Source organism: Oryctolagus cuniculus, chromosome 14 (assembly GCF_964237555.1).
Source record: "Oryctolagus cuniculus chromosome 14, mOryCun1.1, whole genome shotgun sequence".
In the NCBI taxonomy this organism is placed as follows: Eukaryota; Metazoa; Chordata; class Mammalia; order Lagomorpha; family Leporidae; genus Oryctolagus; species Oryctolagus cuniculus.
The window spans coordinates 18530358-18550820 of NC_091445.1; the positions used below are offsets into that span (position 1 = coordinate 18530358).

Sequence of the window (20463 nt, forward strand, 5' to 3'; positions counted from 1 at the left end):
CTGTACTGATCCGAAGCCAGGAGCCAGGAGCATCCTCCAGGTCTCCCATGTGGGTGCAGGGGCCCAAGGACCTGGGCCATCTTCCACTGCTTTCCCAGGCCACAGCAGAGAGCTGGATTGGAAGAGAGGCAGCCAGGACTAGAACTGATGCCCACATGGGATGTCAGCACTTCAGGCCAGGGCTTTTACCTGCTGCGCCACAGCGCTGGCTCCGAGATTCCCTTTTGAACCCATCATGTAATTTTGCATTACCTTAAAGCTAACGAACTACTGGTGAATTATTTAACTCAAGCATTCTTGAATTATTTAAAATCAACAAGCATTTATTAAACAGGTAGCATTAATAAGTTTATCACCTAAGCTGCATTAGAACTGATGATAAAGATATCATAAAAATTCTTAAGTCAAACGCAACTTTGCTTCAAACAAAAAGAACTTTATAAATGATGACAGCTCAGCTGACTGCTTTAAGTGGGATTGTTTTAGGAAACAATTATGGCTAATCGGTTCCTATTTATTGCATGCTTAAAATGTCTCAGGCACGCCAACCATTTTTACTACCACCTCCAGGAATTCCCAGAAACACTCTTGCTGGGCAGATACCATTACTCCCATTTCTTAGGTAAGTCCTATAAATTACCCAAGGCTACTCACATGACCTGAGACTGGACTCAGTAACAGTTTAAGAACTGAACTCTTGGGGCCAGCGCTGTGTGTGGTGGGTGAAGCTGCCATTTGCAGGGCTGGCATCCCATGTGGGTACCGGTTTGGATCCTGGCTGCTCCACTTCTGATTCAGCTCTCTGCTGATGGCCTGGGAAAGCAGTGGAAAATGGCTCTGGTCCTTAAGCCCTTGCACCCGTGTGGGGGGAGCAGAGGAGGATCCTGGCTCCTGGCCTTGGATTGCTACAGCTCTGGCTGTTGCAGCCATCTGGGGAGTGAACCAGCAGATGGAGGACCTCTCTCTCTCTCTCTCTCTCTCTCTCTCTCTCTCTGCCTTTGCCTTTCTGTGGCGCTGACTTTCAAATTAATTAATTAATTAAAAAGAACTGAGTCCTTACTATTTTACATAAATAGCATTTCTTGCCCCTCTCTACCACACTTACCCAACATTTGAAACATCTGAAAGCTAGATAAAAGTTTTATACTATGCCTTAAGAGAATCAGACAACTAAAGAGCCTATTTTCACTCATACAAGTAAATAATTTTACAAAGATGTTTTTCTGGGAATACAGCTTGTATAAAATAGATTCTCCCTCTTTCCTAAAAGCAGCACTGTATCATTTAAGAACCTGTTGTAAGGGCGCCTTTACTTTCTTCTTTATAACATAATCTGATAGAAAATCCAAAAACTAATAATGGTATTTTAACCATTATGATAAAAAAAACTGTCTAGGTAGGGAGAGAAGAAAGAAAATCAGAGCTAAAGCAGGAAATAACACAGGAAATCAGTTAGTTGATCCTGAAGAAATCAAATGTACTCAGCTCTTGTCAAAAGCCAGTTATAGGCTTAGAATGACACACGACAGGAAATTCAGAGATACTCCAAAAATAATATACAATCTCTCCTTTCCCCCAAACTTTTTGATGCCAGAAAGTTACTAAGTCATAAAACTAAGCTAGCATTTTGTCTTGTGAGCCAATCCAGTCTTACATGCAGGAGAAATTCCTTTACACAGTGAAAGAACTAGATTAGAGAACATGTTTAGTAAAGAATAATTTTTTCCCAGCCATTATGGCATAGAAAAAAAGTGAAATACAAGAGATTACCAACAGTAGGAACAAGAGGACAATAATGTCATCTACTTAACATTATCCTTGTTTTGAAAGATAGCTTCCAGAAAACTGTAGCTAGCTAGCTAGCTGATGCAGGCCAAAGTAAAATGTCTATTTTATTCTATTTATAAAGATTTCAAATAGCTCTTATAAGAATAGGTAAGGCTAAAATATAAACTGAAAAACCAGCCACAAAAGTTAGTTAGCAAAGGGATGGGTGCTTGGCACAGTTGTTAAAGCCCAGTTTGGAACACCTGCACCCCATGATAGAGTGCCTAGTCAGTGCTGGCTCTTCCACTTCCCATCTAGCTTCCTACTGCTGTGTGCCCTGGGAGGTAGTATGTGGAAAATCTAGACTGAGTTCTGGGCTCCTGGCTATATCCTGGCCCAGCTGGTTTGGGGAGTGAACCAGAAACAGAAGATCTCTTTCTGTCTCTCTGCCTTTCAAATAAAATGAAAATAAACAATTAATTTAAAAAATTACTGTGACCCAACCTTCAGGTAATCAACACTGGAAGCACAATATACCACCACAGTTTTAAAAAGAACTTATGTGCCTCAAAATGTGTAAGAATTTTTCTTGTGAAATCTAACTGTACATGAAAATAAAGATTTGTTTTCTAGGATCATGAACTCCAGAGAAGTATAAGAACTGGTAAAATCAGCTTAGATTTGCAGATTTTTTTTTAAAGAACTAGATATTGATAAAACACAGCGTCTAAAACACTTTTTACAAAGAGGGCCACCAGGGAGCTTGAAACAGGAAAACTACAGGGTTGCATTGAATGTTGTATAAAGATCACTCTGGCTGGCGCCGCTGCTCAATAGGCTAATCCTCCACCTAGCAGCGCCGGCACACCGGGTTCTAGTCCCGGTCGGGGCGCTGGATTCTGTCCCGGTTGCCCCTCTTCCAGGCCAGCTCTCTGCTGTGGCCAGGGAGTGCAGTGGAAGATGGCCCAAGTACTTGGGCCCTGCACCCCATGGGAGACCAGGATAAGTACCTGGCTCCTGCCATCGGATCAGTGCGGTGCGCCAGCCGCAGCACGCCAGCCGTGGCAGCCATTGGAGGGTGAACCAATGGCAAAAGGAAGACCTTTCTCTCTGTCTCTCTCTCTCACTGTCCACTCTGCCTGTCAAAAAAAAAAAATAATAATAATAATAATCACTCTGGCTGCATTGTGGAATGTATCATGGAGGATGAGTGGAAGCCTGGAGGGCCTTGGTCCTGAAGAGAGCTGATGGTGGCTGGGACTCAATAGAGGTAATGGCTGGGGTTGGAGCCCAGGTATTTTGAAGACTGACAGGATTTGTTGATGGATCAAATATGTCAACAAAAAGGAGGCAAATCAAGGGTTACTTGTCAATCTCTAGGTAATTGGTGGAGAACAGTGCCACTTACTGAGATAAGGGACACTTAGGTAGATGCAGGTTTGAGGCATGAAATCAAGAGTTTGCACATATTGGGAAGTCTATTAAATTTCGATAAAAAGAGATATGTTGGAAATAAGCACCAGGGACTGGAGGAGAGGTCGGTCTGTAGATACATAATAGGTGAGAGTCATTAGCATCTAGTTGGCATAGCCATAGCAGATGAACAGCTAACCTAGAGGAAGTGAGGAGGCAACGAGAAGGGAGCCAGGATGGCCAGCATTCAGAGACTGGACAAGCAGAGGCTAGTCCTCGGACAGAGAAAGAATGGGTGGGGACAGGGAAGAAAGTGGTTCTAATAGGAAGAAGCGGTCAACAGGATGGAATGCCATCGAGGTTTGGTAAGACAGGAACAGAGACAGACAGCTGGCTCAGGGCCCCTTGTCAGGTCTGATCTCAGGGGCACGGTGGAGACAGTGGGCTGAGCAGAGGATGCTAGTGAGGGTGACACTGCTTCTCACATATCCCCTCAAAAACAACCCTTCTCTCTTTTGGTCTTTCCCCTTCAACCAGATTTGACTTCATTTATATTTTCACACGTCTGCCTGCTTCCACCAAATGGCAAGCACTTTCTTGGTGGCAGGGGTCACCTATGACTTAATTAGCTTTAGATCTCCAATGCTTAGTTCTACAACTGATACATGTTAGGTGTTGTAACGCCAACTCCTACCTCTTCATCTTTTATTAAAGAAAGAAAAATCTTAGGCTACTCAACTGAGTTTTTACTACATTGGACACCCTTTCTGGTCTTCTTTGGCATCATGATTTCTAACAATGCAGACAAAAGCAATGATACTAAGTCAATGTTATTTTAAAATACACAGATGCCTAGCTTTTCAGGCAAGCATATTTAGATCCTCTATTAGTGAATTTTATAAGAAAATTCAAGACTGATTATAGTTTAATGGCAAAATCTTCTAGCCAAAGTTACCTCCATGAACCAGCTACCTATCATATTAGTCTACCATATGCATAGGTAAAACATAACTATTCATGATTGTTCAGTTTTATTACTCATAAAAGGAGTTGTCAAAGAAGAGATCAAACAGTAAAACAGAAACGAAGGTAATCTGGAAGAAATGAAAACACTGACCCTTTCAAGGCCTTAGGAATTATGGTATTTCAGAATGATACTTGAAATTTGAGTTCAGGTACAAATAATTACTTACATTTCAATAATCATTAGAGACAGAAACCATAGGAGATCTGATTTTCATATTATCTGTGCTCTATGATGACTTTAAGGGCAATATATATAGAAGGTAATTCTGTAAAGGAAATCTATAAAAATGCGAAATTTAAGAAGCCATGCTCAAAACCAAAATTTTTTCAAAAATTTTCAACTTCTTCCAAAATATCAACAATCCTCAAAATTTCCATCAAATGGAACAATTTATATGACATGTAAACAATAAAGCACTATTGAATATGTCTACCTCAGATTCACATTTTTGCTTAAGTAGAAAACATCTGGTTAAGCCTAAATTTCTGGATTAACTACCAGAAGGCTGAGTGAATGTTCACCAAAATGGTATTCATCATCTTTATCCACCCCACCCCCCAGCCTATCCCACCTGCCAAATGCTTCTGATTTCCTGCACTAGTGCCAATGGCCAAAAATCTCAGTTTGGTTATTCTCCATCAAGATCTGCTGTTGGTCCACAGTTCTACAGATTCTATTCAGATCTAATGTCTCCCACCAGTATCCTAGTGTAGACCCCAATCATCTCTGGCCTGGACTACACCCTCCTCCTTAACTTGTTACTTCTTTCCAGATTCACATTTTAAGTCATTTTCTCAACTCAGGTCAAAATCATCCTAAAGAACAGCTCAATTCAACTAAAATTTCTACTCTGTGTCTCTGCAATGTTGACAGAGTAAAGTCCAGACTTCTCAGTGAGGTAATTGACCTGCTCCGATATGCTTTTTGTCTCTGAAACCCAACTATACGTCCCCTAACTCCAGGTTCAGTGGAACAGGTTCTGTCATAATTCTCACAGACTGCCCTAACTTTTCCACCACTACTCCTTTCTTACCTACGCCATTTCCTCTGTGGGAGTATGGTTCCCAATCCACTTCCTCCTGCTAAAATCCTTTAATACCTAAGAATCTTTTTTAGACAAGTAACATATAGGATCTCTAAGAAGAAAACAAATTCATGCCATTTGTTTAACAATCTGGTTACTATGAAACTAGTTGCCAAGTGCCCTTGGCAGTAGAGGATAAGGCAAAATGTTAATTTGATTTGTGAATCTCTAAGAGGCTTATTGTTTAATTAATACGATTCTCTGTTCTTATACCCTCTGTTAAACTGCCAGTCATGGAAATACTAGGTTTGGCCTTACTAGCAAAGTATTAGTGGATACCTTAAACCAGTTCTTCCTTTAAATTTCACATGAATCTCAAGGGTGATCATGCTCAACAAAAATTAGATATGTAAATGGAACAAAGGAAGCAATATAGGAAAGAAAGGAAGAAAAATAAAACAGAGAAAGTAATTCTCTCTGCAAATATGACTTAATTAATGCCATGTTTTCAGCTTTAATTTGCCTGTGATGATATGACCATTAACTCATCGTACCACTCCAGACCTGCTTTTCTACATTTTTGCATAAGTCATAGGAAATGCAGGAGCTGAGGTACACAGGAGAATCAGATGTGGGGCTTTAAACATGCTACACTCTTCATTGTAAAACCTAGCTCGTCGTGAAGCAGCAATGCCCTTAATATCAGTTTAGGGACATCTGAAAGACTCCAAATACATTTGGCCCAAAGTAGCTGGACTCCAGTGCCAAGCCCTTGAGTCTCTTTGTGGCAGAAGAAAGGGTCACTGCAAATTGTTAAAAATGACCCAGGCCTGGCTCAGCTGAAATCCTCATTTTCCCTCTGCTTGCTTTATCACCAATTACCTAATAAGCCCACAAGCACAGCTTCCGTAATTTTTTACAAGTGCAAGTGGTCCAAGTGGAAAGGCTGAGTCTGGTGACTGTCCTTGGTAAGCTTCCCTGTAAATCATTCCAAGAATGCTACACTCCTTTCCTTTTAAATTCTTTTCTTGAACAGATTCCAGTCCTTCACATATGTTCTTTCTTTCCCCTCCCAATTCTGGTGCCAAGGTTTCCTGTCTATCTTTTCAGGCAATCTGGCTACTACTTTTCTCAGGGAGGAGCACTCCCCTTTGTGTTGAGCAACTGTGCATCTGAATATACCTTTCAAACACTGCAGCAGGGAGCACAAACCTGACTTCACTAGATAAGCAAGTTGAGATCAAGTGCAGATTGGAGATGAGTTTAAGCAAAAAGTCAGTAGGATTAACTCCTCTAAATTACACCTGGCTTCATTTTCTAAGTGGAGCAACTGGAATCTGCTATGGCAAACCTCACCGTTTTGGTGGATAAACATGCCCAGCAGTGGCGGCTGTACTGTGCCGGCAGGTCTGGGAGCCAAAGCGGTGCCTTAAGGAGAATACAGTGTTCTGTATTTATAAGGCCGATTATTGAACAAACACACCCACAACTGTTTGGAGGCAGACAGAAAAAGATAAGGAAAAAGCAAGGTATAAGACTTTTCTGTTTTTAAACAATATCCAATCAATTGCTAAAAAAATCACCTGGCAGAAAGAAAGGTTAAGATGAAAACAAAAAACACCTACCCCTTGATTCATGGAATCAGGGCTTAAAAAGTCAGGTAAGACATTAAAGGAAGTTACTAGGAAGGACAATAACTGCGGAAGCATATATAAGATGTTTTGATTGGAAATAACAGTACCTGCTGTTAGAGAGAGGCACTGAGTTCTTTGGGCAAAATCAAATGGAAATACAGTACACATTTTTAAAGAAGCAGAATTTGCCTAGGAGACATTAATCAAGGCAGGGACATTTATTTCAAGCCAAAAGAGTTGACAAGAGAATGTGTTAACAGAATCCTACTTAAAAAGAGCAGCCCCTGCCCTCCAACACAACCATGTAAGACTTTATGTAATAGTTGGTAAACACAGTAATAATATTTGAGACACCACCTTTGAAACTAAGAAAACATTTAAAAAAAAATAGACCCAGCAACTATGAAGACTATCTGAAAACTGAAACCTGAATCTGAAAACAGTATTTTGATTTTTGCTATAGATTACTCAAATGTCAAAGGAAAGCCAGCTACATTATTGAGGAGACTAGTTAAAATATATTTTAAATTGTTGGATTTTAATGTTAAATATAGCTTTACATTTGGGAGAAATATGTATTATAGTAATATATGCTAATTTAACCTACGTAAAGTTTATGTAGGCCATGCAATGAGACACCAATTTAGAATGACTATAAAGTTTTAACTTGTCATATTTCTTATTTAGTAACTTGTGCTCTCACTCAAAATTATCTATCTACATTTAGAATAAGCTTGATATCCTAGATATTTGTATTAGCATATCTAAATTTTCCTACAAACCATGTGAGTAACTTTCCAGTTAACATTCATATAATCAATTTGAAGCATTCCACCACCAAGGTGAGTGGGAAACAACTTTTAGGAGATATTTATTCCTAAAAGCTCAGCCAGATGCAACTGTTACTGAGCCCACAGGGGAGCCTGTTTCTGGCTGGGCCAAGAGCAAGGGCAGCGACAGACAACACCGCTGTAGGAGTTTTGGCCCAGCGCTCTGTAGGGTCCTGCAGTTAAGTACCAACAATGCACACAGTCACCCAAAAGGCCCCTCATTTCTTCAGCTTCTTCCCATTTCTTATCCAACTGGGGCCAAGAGTTTCTGGCCAATTCCTGGTTGCTTTTCCAAGCCCCTTAAAATGTGCTTCCACAGCTTGAAGTGACAGTGAGGGCTGAGGTCAGGAGCTGGCTAACTCAGGAAGAAAGCAGTGTGCAGGTGCAAAGGCCCAGTGAGTGTGCCACCTCCCCCACATTCCTCCACCCACCCTAGTCCTGCCCACAGCTCCTACCACCAGTATGGGGAGGAACTACTAGGACTAACTCCATCTTCCAGGTTCTACACTTATGAAGGTGGAGGGACTTGGGAAAAAGTCTTTTTCCTTGCTGCCTCTGAACAGACTGACCAGACTCGTTGATTTGCATGCTCAGAGATGGAAAAAAGCAAGCCATGATATTAATAGGTAATAGAAGCAGTCAGGCGCAACAAGCCTTTGACTTCATCTGTAACAAGCTAGTGGGATCAGAGAAAAAGAGAATTTTGGGTCTCCTGTCTGTCTCCTGGAAGCCTCTGGCACATAAATGCAGGGTTTTGGAGCACTCTAACCTTCATCTCAAGCCTGGAAATGCTAGGGTGTGCGAGACACAAGTGAAGGCCACACAAGGGTAGGAAAACAAACAGCACTCCCTTCCTGGGCCCCTGGCAGGCAGGCAGATCAGCAGGCACTGGGAGCTTCTGGTGCTTTGCTCTCCCTGGGGCATGCACTTCCAACCCCAGCCTCGAGTGGGCCCCCTCGGCCCACCCCTTTCCAGCCAAGTAGGCAGTGTCAATGTCACTATAACCAGCTGTACAGTTTGCCTGTTGTTTCCCCATGGTGGCTGGCTGCCTCTCCCCACCCCACCGTGTGTCAGTCTTTCTCTAGGGGACTGGCCTCCTCCTCCTCCTCTTGGCTTCTTCCTCTCCAGGCCTCTGTTTTTCTTTCTACCCCCTGACCTACCTTCTTCCCAGTCATTCCTTCCCACGCCTTTCCCCTTAAACAGGCAAACTTATCTCTCCATCTTGCTTCCTTCCCTTGGCCTTCCTATCCAGCCTCCCACTCCAGGCTGCTGCTGCTCTCCTCACTGCAGGTGTACCTCCCGGCACAGGCTGTTGTCTGTTTCTTCTATCTCTCTGCATCCCTACTGCTGCGACAGGGCATGCTGGCCTCCGAGCCACTCTTGCTCTTTTCTCCCTGGGATGTCATTTTGTAGGCGCTATCTTTCTCCCTGTCACCAGCCACTCCCAGCCTGCCTCACACAGGCTCACAGGCTGTGAGTTCTTTCACTATAGGCTTCTCGGCTGGCTCCCGTGCATCCTGGTGTGGGCATCCACATGTCTTTGCCTGCGTTCACCTGCTCTGCGTACACGTGTACCCTCCCATATTATCGCCCACAGTGTGCTGGTGTCCCTGGCTCCCATCTCCTGCGGCTGGCTCTGCCCGGGACCAGCTTCCCTCTGTGCATTTAAAGTGCCTGGCACTAGTGGGAGCTCAACAGATGTTAATTCTTTTCTCCACTTTTATCTGAATAACTATGTGAGTCTGTGTCTGCATGGCCCTCTGCCCCTGGGCTACTGTGTTATGAGACCTAGCGGTGGTCCCGGTACGGACTCGGCGACTGTCAGCCGGCTCTGCGGAGTCAGATGGGACCGGTCTCCCATATGGTGTATCCCTCCCTCCGGCAAGGTGCCCACGCCTGTCTCGCTCAGCCACACACAGCACCGCATGCCCATAAACGGCTTCCCCGAGCACCCTGGCGGCCGTGCCCCTTCTCTCACTTCTCTCCCAACGTGAAAGCACCCCTGGATTTGTACTAGAGTGTGGCTGAGCCCCTCCCTGTCCTGGAGATGGGAGTGCGTCGCGGGTCTCTCCGGAGCGCGGAGAGCGGAGAGGCTCCAGTCAGCGAGTCTTAGCCCAGGATGCAGCGTTTCTTCCCCGCACCGCACCTGGGCTCGGCGACTCAGCCCCCGCGCAAGGCGTCTCCCGGGACAGCCAGCTTCCGCGATGTTCTCTCCCCGGCACCCTGAGCCCCTGCCTGAGTGCCCGGGTCTTTCCCGGGAAGGCGGCGGCGGTCCGGGGCGCAGGGTGTCTCGGGGAACGCGAGGCGCCTGTGTCCCCCGAGAATGCAAGGTGCGTGCCCGTCCTCCGTCCAGGCCAGGGCAAGGGCACCCGAGTGCACCCCAACCCCCCATCCCCAGTACCCGGAGTGCCGGTCCCACCTCCACGAGCACATCGTGTGCCCCCATTAAGGGAAGCGCCCCGGAGTGCTCGCGTGTCCCCAAGTCCCTGGGAGTTCCAATCGTGTCCCAGCCCCATTCGCAGAGCGCCGGGATCCGCGGCTATGCGGGTCCACCGGGCCCATATGTTAGCACGAAATCGCGGGCAGCTCGTGCCCACGGGTCCTCCCGGCTCTTGATCGGCACGCCGCGCCTCAGGCCCGCTCCCTTACTCGCCCCAGTCTCCCTCTCTCTCTCTCTCCTTGGGACCCAACCAGCTAGGAAATCCGCGATCGCCGTCGGAAAGTCCCGCAGCGGCGGCGCAGCCGAGCCAGGGCTGCGGCGGCCTCGGCCCCGCCGCCAGGGGCCGCCCGTCCGCTCGCCCTCCTCGGAACGCCTCAGCGCCCGGCCGGCCTGGGACCGCGGCGTCAGCGACCCTGCCCGGCCCTGCCCTGCCCTGCCCGGCCCGGCCGCCCGCCCGCCGCGGGCGCTGACGGCGGCAGCGGAGAGCCAGGCTCCGGGACACCCCGCGCTGGTGCCTCGAGTCTGAGGAGGCGCGGCGGGAGGCGAGGGTGCCCACCCCGAGCCCGCCCGGTCGACCAGCTCACCTTGTGGCTCTGGTAAGTCTCGAGCGCCCGGAGCGCTGTCTCCGTGAGCTTCACATGGAGGACGGTGATGTGGTCCTGCCCCAGCCGCCCGCACGACAGTCCGTAACGCTGCTCCTCCCGCAGGCCCGCCGCCCCCCCCGCCGCCATCTTAAACTCCCCGGGGTGCCGCCGCCGACGCCGCTCGGGCTTTAGCCTCCACTGCGGCCGCGGCTGCTCGGGCTCCTGCAGCCGCCGCCACAGCTACGGCCATCCCGCTGCTGACGTACTGTCATATACTGCGCTCAGCCAGACCTGGGGCTGCCACTGCCGCCGCCCGCCCCACCCTCCGGCCTCGCGCCCCGCCCCGCCCTCTCCTCATTGGCTCCGCTCCGCTCCGCGGCGTCCTCATTGGCTGCCTTCCGCTCTCACAGGGGCGGGGCCCAAAGTCGCCGGAGTTTTGCTCCCGGGACGGGACGTCCGAGGGCAGAGAGGCTGACGTCGGGGTGACGCGCCAACTTAATCACGTTTGACGTCACGTCTGGTCGCCTTGGTTCGCCAGCCGCGATTGGCCAGGCTGGCGTGGGGATCCCCGGCTCGCTGGGTGCCTGGGTTGCCTGGTCTGGTTTCCTAGAGTCGGAGCCCCGCCCCCGGGGCGATGGCCGGGGAGAGTCGGGGTGCGAGGACGTGACGGGGACCACGTCGGGGCGTTGTCCTTCGACGGCTCGGGAAGCCCGCGGGAGCTTGGGGGTGTGTGTGCGTGAGGAGGACGCAGTAGGAGTCGAAACGGGGTGCGGGAGGGCGGGATTCTCAAAACCCAGTTGAGGACTGCGGTGGAGCAGGTGGGCCTGCGAGGACCCCCGCTTTCCTCACGGCCCCCTGAACTTGACGGGAGTGAGTGCAGCCTGGCCTTTGGGGGTTGTGCTGGGTTGAGTCTCAGGGACAGAGCCGTGCGCCTGGGGGAATGTCTTTTTCAAGAGGCGGACCCAGGCTCAGCGAGGACCGAACTTCGAGGTCTCTGCTAAGTGACCCCGGGAGGCGGCAGCCCGCCGCCCTGATGGCGTAGGGAGAGGCGCCCTAGGTTAGGGTGGTGACGCCTTCCGAAGGGCAGAACCGGCCTTGACCTAACCCATCTCCTTGTCCTTGGGCCGGCTTTGTTAGGTGCGTGAGGCCTGCCTCCTGAGGGGAAGCGGAGGTGGCAGGGCCGTGCTGGGCTCCGTGAGGGGGCGTCGGTGGTCGGCCTGACAGGCAGGCTCCCCGTCGCGTGGTCAGAAACACCAGAGAAAAGCAGAAATTTGAGGTGCTTTTTACTCGGTTCCCCAGGAACAATTTTTTAGATATCTAATCAGTATTTCCCATCCTTTTTAATAGGATTAGGCTGTGACTTTTTTTTTCCCCCGTGAGTCCGCCGCCCTACACACCTGAATAAACCTTTTTCCCCTATAGGTTCACGCCCTTTCCATTGAGACCCTCGGGCAAGGTTGTATGTGATGGCATGAATTTCAGAACGAATTCTCTTTGTAGAGTACGGATTATATGGAAGACCTGTATTAAGTGTTGGTGACATCACAGGAGAAGTTTGTAAACTGACTTCATGTCAGCGCGCCTGAATAGGCTGGCTGTGAAGACATGGTTAACACTTGTTAATTTAGTTTCCTTTAGTGTTAATACAGAGTGTTAATTATCTTAAATTCATTAAATAGGGAATTAGGCAATCACACAAAAAAAGTGAATTCAGAATCTTACTTTTAGAAAGGAATTGCTTTATTGCCTAATTTTCTCTGCTTTCCAAATAGTTCATATCTGGGTGAGCTATAGTCTAAGAAAACAGTTCTATATTTGAATTATTCCTTTCTGTTGTTTGCTTTACTTTGATAGGGAAGCATTGACCGCACAGCAAAAGCTGTAATTATTTGGTGGTGGTGGTGGTGGTGGGGTGTTGGGAAGGGAGGTTTGATGAGAACAAGTAAAACCTGTATCCTACTGCTTTTCCGGTGAAGGTGGGTAAATCCCCGCCCACATGACATCCTCCCTTGGTCTCCTCTTACTCAGAACTTCTGATGACATCCAAGGAGTGGGGGAGGAACTAGGGTGGTTGTCACTGTAGTCCTCAAATGTCTGAACTGCAGCCTCTTTAATAATAATTGATTTTGTACTTAATTGTGGTAGGAAAAATTTTTCTCATTCCCTATTTTTGTGAGCAACAAGTCTTTGAGTGGGTAATATGATAGTGAGTTAATGTTCATATTTTTCCTCTTTCGATCTATTCAGCTATGAAATTTTAGTGTGCAAGTTAATATGGTGATGTAGTAGTGTCTCCATTGATACCTCACAGACATGATCCACATGATGCCTGCCTGAGTCAGAGGGTCCAGTTATGATGTGAAGGAGACTGATGAAAGTTCTCTTTGGGAAGGTTGCCATTGTATCTATGTTATTCTGTATCTATATTCAGTTTAAGTAATTAATTATCATCACCGAATGCCCGCTACATATAACATGCTGTGGAGAATTTAAAAATTAAACCGTATCATCTCTAAAGGAATTTTCTGTTTAAATGTGATGAAAGAAACAACATATTCAAAGCACAGTAATTAGAGAATTAATAGATGGTAATTTGGATGGTGTTAGTGATAAGCTCAAAAATTCAAAGAAAGTTCGTGCCCACCCAAGGATGCCAAACAAAGAATTCAAAGAAAGAAGAATAAAGAGGTTTTGTGGAGGTGGAGCAATTTGAACATCTGTTGAAGACTAAGTAGAGTCTAGATAAGTGGAGGTGGTATAGATGGAGAGAGGCCAACTGAAATGGTCTTAATGATCTTTCTAGCTGAATCCATTCATTTTAGAGACCCCATTAATTTGAAAGCAGCCTGCCTAACCTTGGATAACCAGAAGAGGCAAGGTCTGTTTCTATGTGTACAGTATATTGTGTGGATTTAATGACTGAGAAGAAAGTTCCCTTATAAGATGGACAAAAAAAAAAAAAAAGACAAATAGGAAGCAGTCTGATGCAGGCCTGATCTGTCTCTGATTTCTGGTGTACAGTGCAGGTAGGGGGTGTGGGAACATTAAGGTCTCCTCTGGCCTTCACATGCTGGGCCACCTGTCATTCCTGGCTACTGCATATTTAGTGACTGTTCCTCACATCGTTGGTGCTGAAGTCAACAACTCAGATACCTTCAGGGACCAGTGGGTACCTAAATGATTGAAACAGACCAGACACAAGGCGTCTGGGGACTGGAGGTGCTGTACTGTGGTGAACCCAGAGGGCAGGGGTGGGAGTGGCAGGTGTTTAAAAAGCTCAGTGGTTTCTTGGTCCACTTGATTGTTGCCAGGTGCACACGCAAGGGCCCAGTGTTGCCATATCTTCTAATTTTTCAAGGAAAGCTTAAAAAAAACTCAAGACTTTTATGTGAAACACCTGACTTTCATTTGGTATCACATGTCTAAAATTGCTAACAAACGTTCTGTGGACATTATAAAAGTCTCTAGGACAAAGTTAACTGTCATATTTCTAGTTTTCAACATCTGCTCTAGTGATTTCTCATGCAGAAAACCATTGTGTGTTATATCTGACTTGGCAGTTTTCTGAGTTGTGTTTTAATCCTACCTATACAAAAAAGCTAATGTGTATCAGTGTCTTAATATAAGGCAGAGCCTTCTGTTGTGAAAAGAGAACATAGAACCTTCTGGAGTTATAACATAAACTTACATAGGCTAGAAATCTCTGGTTGGAGAATTTCCAGGTGAAACTCTTTCCCCTTGGCATTCATCTGCCTGATGCTCCCAACCCTGCATTGTGTTTGATCTGCACACTTACATTGTGCTCCTTTCAAGACTTTGCTCAGCTCTGCACAAAAGTTTTCTTCTTTCCTTGAAGACAATAGAAATAGGAGCTTGATGATTTTTAAAGAACTTCACTAAATGCTCATAGAAAATAAAAATGAAATACTTATAAGAGGTGCACAAATATTTGTCATATAAATACAGGTCTCAAGCTCAACAATTATAGGTGTGTCAGGTATGAATATATTTTTACTCCATTTAAATGTAAGAAGTGTCACACTAGATTCTTATCATTGTTAGTATTATTGCTAAATCTAGCTCTGGATTCCTCCATCTCACTAAGGAATAGAACAGTGAATTCACATGTCCCAGATTAGATGGGGAAAGCTGATTGGTCTATGGGCATCGCTGCTGGTATAATCCGAGAATCAAGAATTTCTCCCAAGGCTGGATTGGAGGTGGAATCTAATACACATGGAGGGAACCAGCAGACCTGAATTGAAGCTGAGTTTACAAAGCAAGTTCTCTGTTTTTTTCTTAGTGTGTGTATTTATTTGGGGGTAAGCTTAGGGATGGCACTGATGAGGATTAAAAGAAGGGGGGGGGTGCTGAAGCTCTCACTAGCCACAAAGATGATGATGGTCCAAGTCCACATGATTTCCTGGGATGGAGAGCTCATCTTGGATACCAGGTCTAGCCTCCCTATTGGGACACTGGACTGTATCCTTGATGGGATTGGTAGCCTCCACTTTGTCCCATCTTGGGAAGAAGCTATTGCATCTCTGGACATCCATCTCTTTACTCTTCTTGTCTCCAAGTTTCCTTCTTCTGAGAAAGAGTCTGGTTTCTTTATAAAAATGGTGATCCAGGATTGAGGGACCTCAACCACAATTGCCATCCTCCTTCTTGATTCTTGGTGGGGTTGAGCAAAAGGTTCAGTTGGTAGGGCTTTCTCTCATCCTGTCTGACATAACAAAAAGCAGCCCACTCCAGCTTCCTAAGGAGGAGGTACTCAGTCCCTACTAATACTTTCCTGAACTGCTTCCTCTCTCTCCCTTCCTTGCCTTTCTTTACTTCAAGAGCAATCTCTAAGATGAGGCAAAACTACTCAGATTTGATTCTTTTGTATACAAAAGGAACTCTCCTTTTCCGATGGAGGGAAATGTCCCACCTACAGAAATGCACAGTGGCCCAAGTGTGCCTTTCTCACATGTGATAATTGTTTTATGGCTTTTCAGCTTAATGTGAAGTATGCTGAAAGCTGTTGAGTAGACGCTGGCCCCATGGTGGGGAGGGTTGCCTTTCACGCAAGACTCAAATCGTTTGCATCATCCGTTCCACACAACTACCAAATATCCTACATAGCAGGAAGGCAAATAAAATGGTCCATTCAGGTTTGGTGTATTATAGTTATCATATTGACTTTAGTGAGATATATGAAAGCTAACTATATTTTTAGATGTGGCATATACTTGTATAATTTGTGATATATTAGAACCCTTGGTATAACAATGTACACTATATACAGGTGCCTTTTGGAAAAGCTCAGAATACCATTTCAAATCATTGTAAAGATTTACAATTGTTATGTCTGCCTTTATTGCATGTTGTTCTTCTCTATGATTTATTTGATAATAAGTCTTAATTCCCAATAATATCACTTGTTCCCATGGGAACGTGCTACTCATTTTACGATATAGTTTCCAGAATACACTGACAAGAAGTACAGAGTAAATATACCATACATATGAACTCAAAGACTTTTTTAATTTGACTTAGAAAGTTAGAATAGCAGCAATGGGAAGCTACTTTGGACCCTACTTCCTGATAGTGCACACCCAAGGAGACAGAAGGTGATGACTCAAGTATTTGGGTCCCTGTTTCCCGTGTGGGAGATCTGGATCCAGGTCTAGTTCCTGGTTTCTGTCTGCCCACCCCTGGCTGTTGTGGGCATTTGAGGAGTGAACCAGCAGATGGATGATCTCTCTGTTTCTCTGCCTTTCAAATAAAAATGAAAAAATAAATAATTTAAATATTAACTAATATGTACATCACAAGAAAAAAAGTGGCAAAAAAAAAAAAAAAAAAGAATGGAAGCCATGGCTGATTTTATTTTGTTTTATATCAGCCATTTACTCATGTATCATACCTACCATCTTTGATCCTGAAATCTGTATGGCCTACTATTTTGGAAGCTTTGAATATTAATTTGGAGTTCTGGAAAATGAAGAATGGACATGACTCTTATAAGTTAGGATATTTATAGAACTGGAAACAAAGTGGTATAACCTAGTAGAGGATGCAATATAGGAGGATCATGTGTATTAAGTGGTGAGATTACCAGACAGGCACTAATTCAGTGATGTCAGAGTTCTGTGTTGCTAGATCATATTCAGCTCGGCGAGGTAGGATAAGCTACATGAAGAGTCAGCATTGGAATGTCAGGGGTTGTAGCTGTGCTAACGTGAGTATCCAAGCATCCTGTGTACAAAGATCTTTTGGGCTATTATAAAGCGGGGAAAGATGGTAGTCTGGTCTAACTGCCATCCAGGGCACACAAAGGTGATTATGACAGATTGTGAAAGGAGCTCTCAACGTTGGCTTGATACTTTTATCTGTGAGCAATGGAGAGCCCTTGGATGCTTCTGACTAGGAAGGAGCATGATTTCATCCATGTTTTGGGACTATCCAAGTGACAGCAGGATGAGTCATGTGTTAGAACTGGGGGGTACTGGAAAAGGGTGCTGAGTAAGGAAGCACAAAGTAATGAGGCTCTGTGATTGGGTATTGAAGGAGACTGAAGAAGAGGAGGGATGGAAATGCTTTATTAAGGTAGAACTGGCTGATTTGGTAGCATTATTTAGATGTGAGAGGGGAAAAAGCATGAGAAATGAAGAATAACTACTAGTTTTAAGTTTGGCTTAAAAGAAGATAGTATGATATGGAAAGAAATCAAGAGAAAGATCTGGTTTATATCAGAGGTGTTCCAAAATGTGGGTCTTGGGATTCAGTTGACCCCATTGAATAGTGGCAGGGGTTGTGGAATTGGCCACATTTTCTGAGGGAGGTTATAAGGAAAGAGGGGGGAAAAGGAAAGAACTGGGGTGCCTCCCCCAAGTCCCATGCCTATGTCTTTTCTTTTTAGAAAGATGGCCACTTGGGGCCAGCATTGTGGTGCAGCCACTTAAGCCACTACTTTAGATGCTGGCATCCCATATCAGAGTGCCAGTTCGAGTTCTAGATGCTCTACTTGGGATCCAGCTCCCTGCTGATGCTCTTGGGAAAGCAGTGGAAGATAGTCCAAGCGCTTGGGTCCTATGTGGGAGACCAGAATGGAGTCCTTGGCTTCTGGCTTCAGCCTGGCCCAGACTTCACTGTTGCAGACATTTGGAAAGTGAGCCAGTGAATGGAAGATCACTCTTTTTCCATCTTTCCTTCTCATTCTGTTGCTGTGCTTTTCAAGTAAATAAATAAATAAATATAAAAAAGAATATGATGACTCATACTGACATGGATATCTTATGCCTGAGGTCTGTGTGTGTCTGTGTCCCTGTGTGTGTGGGTGTTTATGATTTTCGCAGTAGTGACATCACTCTCAGTTGCATTTAGATTCCTTCCTTCCTTCCTTCCTTCCTTCCTTCCTTCCTTCCTTCCTTCCTTCCTTCCTTCCTTCCTTCTTCTTCTTTCTTTCTTTCTTTCTTTCTTTCTTTCTTTCTTTCTTTCTTTCTTTCTTTTTCAGTGGGAGAAAAGGGGGTGGAATTAATAGCTGCTCCTTAGGCACTGGACTTAATCAGTGCACACCCATGGAGATGTGTTGACCTTGCATACCTCATCCATTGGGTATGTTGTGGCAGAAGGTAGGTGGCCCTTCACCATCCTAGGCAGTAATTGGGGAGCCTGAAGGTACTTTGCTCTGGAAAGTACAGGGAACAAAAGAGATTGCATGGGAGAGAGTAGGCAGAGAGAGAGAGAGAGTAATAATCAGAGGGGGTTCTATATCATTAGGAGTTTGAAATAGGGTACTACCAGTGGCAGGAATGAACAGCATGGGGCCTAAATGATCATTTGCAAAATGTATCAAGTTAAAGGTCATTGCTATTGGGAGTAGCCACACACTTACTGAACGAAGTTTGCTGGGTGTATGTACACTGAATATTTTCAGTCCTAAAAAAGATCAAAATTTTAGTTCAATCCTGGGAAAAATGTATTAGAGAACCTGGAATGAAAGAAATACACTTACCTCCAATGGCTAGTATTGTTACGTGATACTAAAAGCAATAATGATACCTTCAAATTGTTATAGCAAATTAATTTTAATGACAATTTATCAGAAATGTATTTGATAATCTGTAATCTAGTCCTAAGAGCAGAGCTATTAACTGAAAATGAGAATGGCTGTCTATTTCTGTTTCCATCCCCCTAATTCTTGTCTTGAATAAGGCAGTTCTTGTATGCTTAAAAGGTACTGAGTTATTTAAAAGCTCCTTGTATTTGAATTGTGACAGTATTCTTCACTAGTTCTCAATTGGGCCAATGTAAAAAAATATAAAGAGCATTAGGTATGATTTGATTTATCTGAGCTAACAGCGATATCCACATTTCTTAAAACCAGTAACAGTACAGAATGCTGATGATCTGTGATGGCTCTGACTTGGTGAAAATGCCGGGGCTGGAGTCAGCAGATTGTATTAAACGTCCATCGTGTAGAAAGCCAAGCATCATGATTTAGCTTTGTCATATGTTGAGAGCTGTGATACTTTACCCAGAGGACAAAGTCTATCTTAAATAGACTGACTCCATAAGTATCTCTGCCTCATTTTTAGGTTCCTAAATATATATTTTAAATATTTCTATATTGTGGTTTTATTTGTTTTTAAAGAATTTAAGCAGGAAATTTATTTTTGTGGGCAAAACGCAAAGAGAAAGAAGTCCACAAGAAGACACAGAGGAAGAAACAGGGTTTGTGTTTCTTCCTCAAGCTTCCCCAGTCTCCAGGATATCTTGTGGTTTCAAAACTGACCTACTTTTTACACACTCACTGTAAGCTTGTAGGTTTGAATGGATCAATTGGATATTATTTTTGAATATTTGCCAAAACAGAAGCATGACAGAACTTTTCTTTAACAGTACAAAATTTGAACACATTTTTAGGTTTTCAATGACAATTATCCCAGAAAGTTTATTGTATTTAAGGGTTAACTCAGAATAAATACTTTTTAAAAAGATTTATTTCTTTATTTGAAAGTCAGAGTTACAGAGAGATAGGAAGAGACAGAGAGCGAGACCGAGAGTGAGAGACTCCATCCACTGGTTCACTCTCCAAACAGCAGCAGTGGCTGGGGCTAGTCCAGGATGAAGTCAGGAGCCAGGAGCTTCTTCTGGGTCTCCCACTTGGGTGCAGGGGCCTAAGCACTTGGGGCATCTTCCACTGCTTTCCCAGTCCATTAGCAGGGAGCTAGATTGGAAGTGGAGCAGCCAGGAATTGAATTGGTGCCTATATGGGATGCTAGTATCACAGGCAGTGGCTTTACCCACTATGCCTTAATGCCAGCCCCATTTTTTTTTTTTTTTTTTTTTGGACAGGCAGAGTGGACAGTGAGAGAGAGAGAGACAGAGAGAAAGGTCTTCCTTTTCCATTGGTTCACCCCACAATGGCCGCTGCTGCCAGCGGACTGCGCTGATCCGAGGCCAGGAGCCAGGTGCCTCCTCCTGGTCTCCCATGCGGGTGCAGGGCCCAAGGACTTGGGCCATCTTCCACTGCACTCCCGGGCCACAGCAGAGAGCTGGACAGGAAGAGGAGCAACCAGGACAGAATCCGGTGCCCCAACCAGGACTAGAACCTGGGGTGCCGGCGCCGCAGGTGGAGGATTAGCCTATTGAGCTGCGGCGCCGGCCTAGCCCCATATTTTTTTTAAAGTTTAGTTTTAATTTATATGCAATAAAATTTGCTCTCTCTCTCTTTTTTTTTTTTTTTTTGGTATA

At 45.1% G+C, this 20463-nt stretch overlaps 1 protein-coding gene across 1 annotated transcript in view; it reads right to left on the reverse strand.

Moving 5' to 3' along the window:
* The window catches only part of ELL2 (elongation factor for RNA polymerase II 2), a 67753-nt gene extending 56694 nt beyond the window's left edge, over window positions 1–11059 (reverse strand). The window contains exon 1 of the mRNA XM_002713941.5: window positions 10720–11059. Within this exon, the coding sequence (XP_002713987.1) occupies window positions 10720–10866 (147 nt within the window). The 5' untranslated portion in view covers window positions 10867–11059. The remainder of the gene's footprint in view (window positions 1–10719) is intronic.
* Window positions 11060–20463: the final 9404 nt, after the last annotated feature.